This window comes from Lithobates pipiens, unplaced genomic scaffold, assembly GCF_037356315.1.
Source record: "Lithobates pipiens isolate NorthernLeopardFrog02 unplaced genomic scaffold, aLitPip1_a1.2 Scaffold_18, whole genome shotgun sequence".
Taxonomy (NCBI): domain Eukaryota; kingdom Metazoa; phylum Chordata; class Amphibia; order Anura; family Ranidae; genus Lithobates; species Lithobates pipiens.
Window position 1 is genome coordinate 44031043 of NW_027507758.1, and position 14081 is coordinate 44045123.

A 14081-nucleotide genomic window follows, 5' to 3' on the forward strand; every position below is an offset into this window, starting at 1 on the left:
AATGAATGTTTGCTTGCTTTCACTCATTCGGGAGTCGGGGCACAGACACAGTCCTCCGCCGCTGCTGTGCCTCTGACAATATGTGCAAACGGATGGCAGCTGCCTGCTGATCATGAGACTTAGTTGTTTGCTACAGAGAGAAGAGAGTAGGAACACCGATGGCCGGCGCCCTAGGCAGCAGTGCGCCCTAGGCAGCTGCCTAGTTTGCCTAGTGGCAGCACCGGCCCTGTGTTCATAAGGTAGGATCCTAGGCTTGATCTGTCTTAGGAGCTCATTTTCTTCCCCTGCAGGTGGAATAGCCATCTCCAAGGGGTAGTTATGGTGGTAATTAGCTGAAGTAAAAGGATCCAAGTGATTTTATATATTTTACAGTATATGTATATGGAGTAGACCAGAACTTTCTAAACAAAGGGCCAGTTTACTGTGATTTTAAAGGGTCCAGACTGTGGCCAGTGGGAGTAGAAAATGCCCTGACATTAGTGAGCATAATCAATGCCTCAAGGTTGGTGGTCAGTGGGAGTAACAATGCCTCATCATTGCTTTTATTGGGAGGAATAGTGCCCTATAGTTGGTATCAGTGGGAGGAATAGTGCCCAATTATTGGTATGAGTGGGAAAAATGGTGCCTCATTGTTGGTATCTGTTGGAGGAATAGTGCCCAATCACTGGTGTCTGTGGAAGGAATGGTGCCCCATCACTGGTGTCAGTGGATGGAATGGTGCCCCAAGGGCTGAATAAAAGTAAGCTGAGGGCCACATTAGGCCCATGGACCTCAGTTTGGAGACCACTCGGTTAGACTAATGAACGAATGCTCCTTGTAACATTCAAACGTCCACCCTGTCCAGGGGAAGACGTAAATACTGTAAAACATATATTGTAAAACGTATTAACAGGGATATTGCGTTATGAATGTGGTAAAAATAGCTTTACTTCTGTCTGAAAGGAAGATGTTGTAATGTACACTTGCCCATTTATTTATTTTTTAAAGTACCGTTTATGTGCAATGTGGAATTCAATTTTTGGGTTTAATAACAGTTAATTTTTTTTAGTACAATTATTCTTTCACATGCCGCCACATAGAAAATCTCAGAATCTGTGTTTTTTGTGTTTGCTATCACTTTAGAGTGACTTTGCACCTTTTACGTTTCAAAATCAAAGGCATCCCTGCAAAGAACAAAAAACAACACCTACCTTACTTCGAGGCTCCCAAACATGCAAGAATTCCAAGACGAGGTCCTACATGCAAGCTTTTAAATATCTCTTATTTAATGTTAAAAAGTACTTAGTGCTTGGAAAAAGCTGTTGAAAAGCTTGAAATATAGAAAAGTCTCTATTGAGGTGTATTTTTTAATATACTGTCATTTTTGTACAAAGAATAAAACAACTATTTATACAATGCTATTTAGAACCTCGTTGCAGTCTCGTAAAGAAAACGATTAATACTTGCCCCTTCTGATGCCTAAGCCACTGATTTCCACTGCCTTTAAAATTTACACTGGCTGAAACACTTTCAACATCTGGTACACTTTTGGATGTGTCAGATGTCTGGACCCCCACAGGGCTGTGGTTCATTCCTCGGGCTCTTACATCATTATTGGGTTTGCAGTAATGTAGGGTCTGGAAAAAGGGCCAGAGAGTGCAGAGGGGACAAAGCGTCTGACAATCATGAAAGTTGTGGATGCTGAAGATCTTTCAGCCGGTGTAACTTGTACAGACAGTAAAGGTTGGCAGTGCAGTTGTTGGGAGGGATAAGTATTAATTCTTTTCTTTGCAGGTATGCCTTTAAAGAAAAATTCCAGATATGGATATATTTAGCTAGTTACATTGGTCCAGCTTGGACTATTGTAACTATGAACCCGTGAAATCCCTCTAGAACAGACTTTCCCAACCATTTCAACACAGAGGAACCCTTGACAGAATTGTCTGTTCTCAGGGAACTCCTGCTAAACATAACTATATCAACTCTTGATACATTAGTGTGATGAGTAGTGTGGAGAATGCCCCTTACACTTGTGGATATTGGGAAGAATTACCTCCTTACAGATAGTTAAAAAAAATCAATAATGTCAGTGGGAACTTATCGGAGAGGGAGAAATTGCTCAATGCTTAAGGAAACACTAGCAACCTCTGGAGGAACCCTAGTTGAGAAACCCTATCTAGAAGTTGGAAATCGCTGTAGTAGATACCCATACCCCAGTGATCTCTATTAGCTTCCAGGTCCCATGCCGAGTGGCTGCCCTGCTGCATTCTGAACACAGGAGCTCGACTGCCAGGCATAGGCACAATTTAGATAATGATTTGCATTTTCTCAATTTATGCACAGCATTTTATGATTGGAAAAAATAGAGAACATGCAGTCTCTCCTCCTGGTCCAATCTGAGAGCGTTTTGCATTCATTGAGAACATGCAAAGTGATCTCTAAATGGTGCCCGTGCCAAGTGGCCAACCTCCTGTGTTCAGAATACAGCAAGGCAGCTGCTTGGCAAGGGCTCTGGAAGCTAATGGAGATCAATGTGATAGGTGTGTCTACTACAGTGATTTCCTGCTTCTGGAGCTTCCTTTCCCAACCTAATATTTACCTCAGAGGAACACTTGAAATAATTTCCCCTGTCTGGGAACCTCTGTTAAGTCCATCAGCGGTCACAATTAAAATGCCCCTTACATTGGTGGTCAGTGGAAGAAATTACCCCATACAGTGCTTGTTAGAATGCCACCCTTACAGTCAAAGAGGAAGTTGAAGAGGATGAAAAGATCATTGGTGTTATGCTACTGGCTCTGCCAAGTGGCAATGGTCCTGGAACTACAAAGGCACCATCAGATGGGAGGTCAACTAGCCACTGCTTAAGGAACCCCATAGCAACCTCTGGAGGAACCCTGGTTGAGAATGCCTGTTCTAGAGGGTTTCATAGGTATGGTACATTCATAGTTACATTGGCCCAAGCTGGACCAATGTAACTACTGTTTACACAAATACCCATACATGGAATTCTTCTTAAATTCTAAGTTTAAAAAAAAAGACAAAGTCACTTTTAGGTCACTAATCTGAATTCATTAGGATATCTATGTTTGCATAGCTACAGTGGACTGTTCTAATTGTATAGATGTATAGATCACTATTATTCTATGCTTACTTTCAACTATGCTATACGAGTGTGATTAAAGTACACATAATCATCATCTTACTTCTGTAATGCCTGGAGAGCCTTCTTGCTCCAATCATCCTGAGTGCTTTTCTGAGTGGCTGCAACAATGAGAAATGTTTCTGTTGAGATCAGCTAAACATAATAAATTCTGAATGGCTAAGCAAAGAATTTAAAGTTATGGAGAAGCTAATTCATCCTCTAAGTATTTATCTTCCAAGAGCTCAGTGTTTAAATGAAGGCCTGCAGATTAAATATAAAACATTTTAACAGCAGTTCCTTGCCAGGTGTAGTATAATAAAAATGTTCATTGCAAAATAAAAATGAAACAGTTGTAGCCCTTTTTTTGCAAAACCCATGGAGATAAAATCAAGATAAAAGCAATCACCATGTTCACCTCTCAATTGGTAAGTAAATTATGTGCATAGCCTTATGGAATGTGGGACTGACTTATCTAAGTGCTGGCTTCGCATACTCAGCAAGTCTTGGTTTCTGGACTCCCATGTAGATAAAAAAACTGAAAAATGCACTTTTGCAGTTTGTGATCTCCAATGACTGCATGGGGCAGAGCAGTACAGAAATCACTAAATCAAACAGGTAAGGGGAGTAGACACCTACTCCTGGTCTCTGGATAGGGGTTCCTCCCAACACCCCAATAGGAACCCACCGGACTCCTGGAATGAGACCTCCCGTCTCCTGACTGCTGATTAGGCACCTCTCACCCCTGGTTGAGAACACCTGTCTCTAGGCTCCTGGCTAGGGCTCCTCTGATCCCTGGATGAGACCTTGTGTCTTCAAACTGGGTGCTGTCTCCAAACTGGGAGCTCTGAGCTATCCTCAGGCTTGAGAATATAACAACAGAGGGCACACTGGCCTAGTGCATTATCCAACAGCAGTTTTATTAAAACATAAAACATAAAATATGGCTACTCATAAACATAGGTAGTGAAAGCGCTTATCCAGCCACTGCATGTGGCTACAATCTCCCAGCAATGCCAAAGTCTCTCACCCAAGGAGGACCTCACCAGGGTCCCTGCTGGCTAAGGTGTTTCAAAGGTATTTCTTTTTTCATCAGAGCCTCTGGCTTTGAAATTTTATGTTTTAAGTTTGAATAAAACTGCTGTCGGATAATGCACTAAGCCAACCCCAGTCCTAGAGGGCAGCAAGGCTCTAAAGCAATAGCCACTTCTGATTACGGAGTTCTATTCTGACTTGGATCATCACACCTATGCGCAGAAGAATTTCGTTGCTGTTGAGTATATAACAACCCTGCACACTTTTATACTCACACAGACACAAGCACCTGGTAAAATCCGGAAACAGGATTGAAGGTTCCATCCTACCCAATACACTTTGGAACCTTCAAGCTTCAGGTCTCGATCCGAGACTATAGAATCCAAAAAAAACAAAAACACAGCTTTTTACGCTCAGAAATTAAAGTCTTAATGCAAATCATGTGTCATTTTCATCTACATTTTTACAGTGGCAGGGCCTTGCACTGACTCCAAAAGAGTGTTTGTAAAAAATGCAGACATTGTCCTTGAAGACCACATTCCACCCATTTAGTGTGTGCTTATGCTATCCAATGGTAAGTTCAGACATAAAAGATAAACCATCGGGGGGCGTGTCCTAGTCAGCTAGTTCTGGAGCACCGGCTGAAAGAGGAATAATTCATTGCATAACTGAGACTCACAGACTCACCAACATGGGGAAACTGAACCGGAGCCGCTCCTCCTCCCACTCCAGATCCCCGCGGAACTCTGGCACACAGCAGAGCCAACAAAACCCGGAGTCAGTAAACAACAGGCTCCCACCGTGACTGCGGCCTCCCCGCCGTCGTACAAACCTCATCAGCGGAGTCTATTACACTCCAGCAGCTGACACAGCAGACGCCAGGCTCGGTAGGGCGACTCCGCCTTCCCACCAGCATCTACACAACAACCCACTCTCAGCTTAAACAATCTGCGGACAGTAGCAGCAGACATTAAGGACACACTCACAGCTGCCTTCTCTGCAGCAATAGTAGATGTACGCCACAACATACAATTGATGTCAGAGAGTGCAAGAAGTGGAAACCTCTGCAGATCAACATGAGACACAAATAAACCAACTGCAAAATGTTCAAGATACCTATACATTGCAACTAAGGGAAATGCAAAGACATATGGAAGATTTAGACAATCGTGGATGCAGGAATAATCTGCCAGTGCTTGATGTCCCAAAATCAATTGAATATGATCAAATACAACAAACAGTAACAGCCATATTCAATAATCTCTTAGCCCTTGTACACACGGTCGGACATTCTGGCGGAAAATGTCCGATTGGACCGTGTTGTCGGATAATCCAACACTGTGTGGGATCCATCGGACTGTTTCTGTCGGAATATTCGACGGACAAAGTTTTAGAGCTGGGCTATAAAACTTTCCGACAACATGATCCGATTGGACTTTGTCCGATTGTGTGTAGAGAATTCCGATCGGACAAAGTGCCACGCATGCTCAGATCAAATTCCGAGACCAAAGCTATTGGCTACTAGCCTGAACGTAGTCCCGTCGTAACGAAATGACGTCATCATGTTCTGAACGATCGGATTTTCCGACAACTTTGTGTGACCGCCAGTATCGGACGAAATCCATCGGACAAAATCTGACAGATTTTGTTGTCGGAATGTCCGACCGTGTGTACGGGGGCTTAGAAAGACCAGCCACAGAACGAATTGAGATGGAAAGAATACATAGGGCACTTCTCCCAAAAGGAAGAGATACTGACCCACCCTGAGACATAATCTATTGCCTAATCAATTTATGCATGAACTAAGAGATACTTAGAAAAGCTTGCAACCAAATAAACATTACCCATGAATCAGCAGACATCAAGATATACCAAGATCTATCAGACCACTGCTAGATGTCCTGCGGACAAGAGGAGTCCACTATAAGTGTAAATTCCCATTTTGCCTCTCAGCATCCACAGGAGGCAGAACAGCTCTACTTAAAGTACCAGAAGACCTTCTGCAATTCTGTGACTGCCTAGGCACCCCCATGGTCCAAATTCCTGACTAGTATGCAGAATTCCAAAAACGTCCTTCCATCGGAGAACACCGCAGAGATGAAAGAAAGGAAATACAAACATCCTGGTACAGACGCCACAGATCACCAAGAGCGGACGCATCTCATCAGAATGTCTGCAGATCTCTTCAAGGCCCAAGCACCAATGCCTCACCAGATCATCAGAGGGCCAGACAAGAATCGTAACTAGCCCTATAACTAGTACAACATCCTGGTCTACAGCTAAGTATACAGCTAGGTATATTACAATAATACCCCACCACTCATGTTTCAACCTGTTTGTTTAATGGTTTAGTTTAATACTGAAAAGTTGAACTGAAAAATTCAAACACTTATAAGGATGGACTACCTTTATTTACACTACAGCCCTAATTCATATGTTCTATCGTTCATAAAGCCAGATTTTTTTTCAGTGACTGATCAGAAAATGATCATCAGATACCAACACCCAGATTTGAACGGCGGTCCCACTATGACGGTTGCATATATACCTGGGACCCAAATGTCTGAAAAATGTCTTCACCGCCAAAACCACACAAAAATCTCTGAGCCCTTGTACACACGGTCAGAGAATCTGTCGGAATGAGTCTTATCGGACCGTGTCGTCAGATAATCCGACTGTGTGTGGTATGCATCGGACTGATTCCGTCCGAATCTCCGTCTGACCCAATTTTCCAACATGTTGGAAATATTTCCCGACCAACTGGGCCGGACGGACCTAATCCGATCATGTGTAGAGCATTTTCATCGGACCAAGTGCCACGCATGCTCAGATCAAATTCCTACATCAAAGCTATTGGCTACTAGCCTGAATGTAGTCCCATCGTAACGAAATTACGTCATCACGTTCTGAAAGATTGGATTTTTCGCCAACTTGGCCCGACCGTGTGTATGCAACAGTTTCGGACACAATCCGTCGGACTAAATTCGACGGGCAAAATCCGACGGATTTGGTTGGCAAAATCTCCGACCGTGTGTACGTGAGCTAAGAACTATTAAAACGCTTACAGGGACAAAGCTTATTTTGTTGTGGTTTTATCAAGCAAGATGAACACAGCTTGAACACAGACATACTTATGTCAAAGATCCAAAATGACCACTCTTAGTCCAAAGACTACTTCTAACTCACAAAAGCAATTAACACAAGTTCAGTGTGCTTTTCAGATCCCTGGATACCTTACATCAGTTAATGTTCTATGTTTCTTAAAATTATATATAATTAGATGCATGAGATGAGAATAAGAGAATCAACCTAATAAACCTCCTAAAGTCAACCAAGACCTCAAAATGTCTTTTTCTATAAATAAAAAAACATAAAAAAAGACATACTCCTTTATCCTTATCTTACATAACATCAGTGATTTGTCTTAAATAAAATCTAGACTCAAACCAAGGACAAAATCTTTATTAACAGCCAATTGGGAACGGCCGGTTTCCCTTGTTCTCATATCCTTATCTACTTTCTCACATTGAATGATTAACGCGGTTAACAAACGTTAAGAAGATATTATATTATATAATATTGTATGATATTCTGCTACATAACTCTTTAAAAAAAAAAAAAACACAACTTCAAGAATTTTACTTTCTGAACTAAGATCCATAGTCCACTACCCACAATCCAGAAACTATCCCGAGACCCACACACATACACAGCCCACAAACAATATCTTACAGATCTTACAGATATGCATCTCTTTTACCCTCCTGGTTAGTTAACCAACTAAAAGATGATGAGATAGGTCTCTACATAAAAATATCACTCTTATATCCTCTGCCAGGCCTAGGCATTCTTCACGAGTTCAAACTAGATGACACTATTGCACAGCAGACAGACTTCTATCCTATCCAACCCCCCTCCTCAGCTCTACTCTACACATACTAGACACACACATATATATATATATATATATATATATATATATATATATATATATATATATATATATATATATATATATATATAAACGTCATAATACCTTAATATATTTCCTGACACCTACTCCATTGTTCCCCTAACTCTCCCCTCACAATACAGCAAGTCCTATACGTTATTCATAAACTAAAACGCTAAATAACCACATAAACAACACAAATGACAAACATGACACCAAAAAAACAAGACTCCAAAACCTTTAAACTGGCATTTATCAATGCACAAGGTTTGAACATACCAGAAAAAAAAATCACAAATATTAACTGTAATGAAGAAACATAAAGCAGACATTGTACTCATCCAAGAGACACACTTTCGAACTGACCTAACACCTAAATTGATTAATAATTTCTTTCCTTCGGTCTACCACGCTACCAATGACCAAACAAAAAATAAAGGATTATCTATACAAATAGCAAAACATTTACCCCTAAAAATTACAGACACCCTTGTCGATAGGACAGAAAGATATATTTTTCTAAAAGGCAAGCTGTACAACAAACCAAATACAATAGCGAATATATAGTGCCTGAACATGAAACAAACCTCATTTATCAATTCAATCTCATCACAACTCTCCACCTTCAAAACAGGGATTATGATTGTTGGAGGAGATCTAAATGTTCCCCTTCAACCCATGCTGGATACATCCACTGGCACTACATCCATTCCCTATTGAGCTCTGAAAAGGATCAACCTCTCCTTACAAGAACTTCAGGTTCACGACAACTGGCGTACTCTAAACCCAAACACCTGTGATTACACCCATTTCTTTGTCCCACATAAAAAATATTCCAGACTCGATTATCTATTTCTATCACAAATGGACCTACATTTATTGACTAATTCCACCAAAGAACCAGCTATTCTATCGGATCATAACCCAATTACCATGACCTTGACCATACCTACCCACAAAGGATATACTAAAATATGACACCTAGACACCCTGCTGCTCGCAGACAAAGAACTAACCAAAAGATTTACCTCATGTTTGCAAACATACTTCAATGAAAACACCGATCCCTCTCTATCTCATATCTCAATTTGGGAGGCACATAAAGAAAAGAGCACCAAGCCCAGATTGATAAAATTATAACAAGAATAAAATCGCTCGAAGCAACACAATCACGTGCCGAACAGACACTACAGAAACAAATGCAAGCTAGGAAAGAACTACTGGAAAAACTGAAAAAATATTAAATGGAAATACACACAAAAATGTTTTACGAACAGGGAAATAAAAGTGGAAATTTTCTAGCAAAAGCGCTCCAAGCCACATACACCAAATCCACCATCCACCACATAAAGGCTCCAGATGGTAGTCTCTCATATTCTAATAAAGACATTGCATCCCAATTTGTACAATACTATACAAACCTATAGAGCTTACACCCTGAAGTCACCTCTCCAAAAGACTAAGTCACCCGTCAAACAGCAATCACAAACTTCCGGTCTCAATACAGCCCAAAAACGCTATCCACAATCGACTCAAACATTAGACATTAGACTCAAACCTACTAGATCCCAATCTCTATAGATAAACTAAATCCTAAAACTAGGAAAAAGCCCAGGCCCAAATGGACTATATGCAACCTACTACAAAACTTTTGTAGTACACTCTCTACACCATATTTTGAAACTTTTAACTCCCTGGCCTCCAAACCCAATGGTCTGCAAGGAATACTGGAAACACACATTTCAGTTATTCCAAAAGAAAATAAAGACCATACACTGGTAACAAACTACAGACCCATTTCGTTATTAAACGTAGATCTTAAACTCTACTCTAAAATCATAGCTAATCGCTTATCAACACACATGACATCTCTGATCAAAAAAGACCAAGTGGGTTTTATAAAGGGTAGGGAGGCCAGGGATAATACCCTGAAAGCACGAAAATCTACATTATTGGATGACTAAAACCAATTAGAAAGGTTTCTTTCTATCTTTAGATGCAGAGGAGAAATTTGATAGAGTGGCCTGGGACTATATGAAAGCGGTTTTAGAAAGAATAGGCTTAGGACAGAGAATGCTCAATTTCATCTTCGCATTATACTCCTCACCATCTGCTAAAGTCCGGGTCAATGGCCACTTATCAAATGCCTTCCACATCTCAAATGGAACTAGACAGGGATGTCCCATTTCACCCCTACTTTATGTAATCTCCCTTGAACCTTTATTAAACTGCATTAGATGAACGAAAACATTATACAGGGATTGACGTTGCAGGCCAGACATACAAGATAGCAGCAGTTGCAGGTGACATTCTACAACTACCATCCCTACCTTACTAAAAGAATTCAAACAATTATCTATCCAATCTACAAATTAATTTTTCAAAGTCGTATGCCCTAAATATAACTATACCACCAACTGAAGTGACAGACTGTAAAACTAAATTTCCCTTCTCATGGAAGACACAATCTATTACTTATCTGGGTATACAATTACCTAGCTGCCTAGATGATTTATATCAACTTAACTATATACCCATACTAAAAAATATCCAACAAGACCTGAATTGGCATAAAGGCACATTTTCTTGATTTGGCAGGGCTGCCATAATAAAAATGAACATCCTGCCTCTTATCCTATATGTTATGCAGACAATCCCAATTCGACGCCCGAAAACTTTCTTTGTTTCATATAGGAGGGCTTGTACACTTTTTGTTTGGGGACACAAACGTCCCAGACTGAGGTATGAGATACTCACCTAAATTAAAAGGCAGCATTCGTCTACCAGACATATACAAATATTACAAAGCTTGTCACCTTACAAGAATAGCTGACTGGAATCTACACGCAAAAACTAAAACATGGATTGAAATAGAAAATGCAGGAGCTCAAATACCCTACAATTGATAGCTTGGCTACCTACCGATCACACATACAGTAAAACACCACCCAACTATAGTTACATCCCTTCATTGCCTACAACTCATTAACAAAAACCTAAAACTAACCTCTTATCCAAGCCAACTCTCCCCTATCAAACATAACCCCAATTTCACACCAGGCCTCTCCTCCCATTTCCAATGAGAAGGATGGCCATATGAACAGACCAGAGCTGAACAATTTTTTCAAAAAGGTTCCTTAATCCAATACGAAATGCTCCAGGATAAAATGCTTGACATCAATTTCCCTTTCTGGACATACGTTAAGTTGAGACACTTTTTCAAATATCCAAACATCTCCCCAGAATGGTATAGAGAACACACGACAAAATCTAAATCTTTCTTTTACAGAAGAAGAATGGAATAATACATAACATTCATAAAGGTTTGGTAAACATCACAATCCAAGAATCAGGATACAAATGACTGTCAAGCTGGTACCTTACACCCATCCAATTAAGTCAATTCTCCCACACATCATCCACACCTCTCTACTGGAGATTTGGAACTGATCGGGGTAACCTATTACATATCTGGTGGTCATGCTCGAAAATACAACTTTTTTGGAAAGAGATACACAACATTATAACAAAGATCACCACATACAAACTAGACTTTATACTCGCACAATATCTTCTACACCACTCTTCCCTTCCACACTTCAATTACTACAAATCCCTAATATTGCATCTTGTCAATGCGGCTAAAAGATGCATCCCACTGAAATGGAACTTGTCTACCCCCCCAACAGTAACAGATTGGATGCACTATGTACACCAAACAGCTGAAATGGAAGAGCTGATGCATATAATGAAAGACAACCCCACCAAATTTAGTAAAACCTGGGCCTGTTGGATCCACTATACAGGGAGATCCCCCTAATTAGTCAACCAAACATTCTTAACAAGATATACCAACAAACCAATCTTTCTTCAAACATCCAAGTTATTCTCCCTCCCATAACCCCTTTTTACTTCAATAATAAAACCTTTAAACCCCTTTGATACAACTTTGCTAATACAATTAGATCTATCGACCTTGAAAGATATCTCACAGTCAAAATGGCTTAAGAGTTAATATTCTTTATTGTAAATTCTAAATACATTATTAATATGTATTCTGTTAATACAGTTTCTATATAAATAAGAAAAAAATCGTAGACAGTGTGATGCTTGACAATGCTCCCACACGGACACGGTATGCTCTCATAGGTGTGTCCAGAAGTACCGATAACATGACCAATATCACCAATATGTTATGGAATTATATGATAAATTCTATTTGTTCAATTTTGCGATACACCTCTTGTTATTATACACATTGTTTATGTCAAGTTTAACATTTATACGTGTATTTTACTACTGACGAAAGCATGGAAATGCTATATTAGACTGCTTGTAACTTCTATTCTATCTTGCTTTGAAAATTTCCAATAAAAACATGGAAGAAAAAATAAAAAAAGGATAAACCATCAGATAAAAGCTCCTAAACCTAAACAAATACATCAGTGTCAGAATCTTGGACTTTGTCTTGACCACCTAAACATGAAACTCCATAATTTCACATTAAGCCTCAGCTGACACATATGCGATGCGACAACCCATGAGATTCCAATACGGGTTGCGCATCACATGTCACACTGCCCTATGCGAACCAATGCGGGTCCCCCAGATCGGTTTGCATATCGCAGTGCAAAAAGGTAAAAATTGTGCCGGAATCGGATCGCATAGGTCTGAACACCCATGCGATCCGATTCCAGTGCGGACCAAAAAAAAAGGGCCCTACACCGTTTTGGTGCAAATGCGAAGTGAATTCAGCCATACAATATATATATGTCTGAATTTGCCTTACACAGACATCGCACGTGATCTGCACAGTGTGAACCCAGCCTAAAGGTTACCTTCATGCTAATACCTAGCAAAAAGTCGACTTTGACAAAACATTTCCTAAAGTAGAACTTAAAGCAAAACTTTTTTTTTGCTATCAGTGTCACATTTGGGAGATTCCCCTTCACTTCCTGTCCCATAGCAGAAACAGAAAGTAAGAGGAAATCCAATCAAAGTAAGTCAGTCCCTGGTTCACCAGAACTATTGCCCCTATTGGAAGATTTCCAATCTATTTCTGTTATGGTGACAACCCAAAATTGTGGATTTTCTTTCACTTTTAGTGATAACGGTAAACAGGACAAATAGGGTGAATCTCCTTAACGGGGATCCAGACAGCAATAAAACCTGACAGGCGTTCCAATCCCTTACCACTCTATACAAAACAAAAAAAAACTGCCTTCAGTTATACTTTAAGGGCTTTGAAGATGAACAGCAAAATGGAAGTTAACTTTTAATGAAGACGATTATTAGTTCTACAAAATGGAACCATAAACCCAACAAAAATGGGTGCTTTGGTCAAAGAAATGAGGGCTGACATTAAGCCATAGCCTCATAAAAAACACAGAAGTGCCTTTAATAAGGAATATCCAAATTATACTGCATTGTAATTATAGCGGGAAGTCTTAAATAAACCAACATTTCTTTAAAAGGTAAACAAAAACCTCTGTGAGGATCCCAGACCAGTGTTAGGATTGTTGCAGACAAGCAAGGATGGCCTAAGTAGCTCAAACCAACCTAAAAAATTGGTTCAGCAATCAGATTATCAACCAATACATACAACCAATGACTTTTGGACAAGCCATGCTTTCCGCAGGTAAACAGAATGCCTAAGGACATAAAGTGCACATATGTTTAGGGAAAAGTAGTATCAGGAATGCAGGAGAACTTCCATCAGGAAGGGCCAAAGAGAAGAAAGGCTTAAGCTGGTCATAGATGGATCCAAATTCAGCCAGTTTTGCAGGGACTAGATGGATTTTGATCTGTCTATGGCCGTTTCTCGTTCAAGAGAAGTCAATCTAATGATGAACTTCTCTCAAACAGAACTACTGAAAAATATTTGTTAGATCAGCGCCTGCAGCTGATCAAAAAATAATGATGCAAGCATGGAGTGCTTTAAGCTGTCTATACATGCATCACATTTTGGCCTGTTTA

At 40.1% G+C, this 14081-nt stretch overlaps 1 protein-coding gene across 1 annotated transcript in view; it reads right to left on the minus strand.

Moving 5' to 3' along the window:
• The window catches only part of TTC7A (tetratricopeptide repeat domain 7A), a 544118-nt gene that overhangs the window by 282393 nt on the left and 247644 nt on the right, over window positions 1-14081 (minus strand). The window contains exon 13 of the mRNA XM_077485633.1: window positions 3183-3240. Within this exon, the coding sequence (XP_077341759.1) occupies window positions 3183-3240 (58 nt within the window). The remainder of the gene's footprint in view (window positions 1-3182; window positions 3241-14081) is intronic.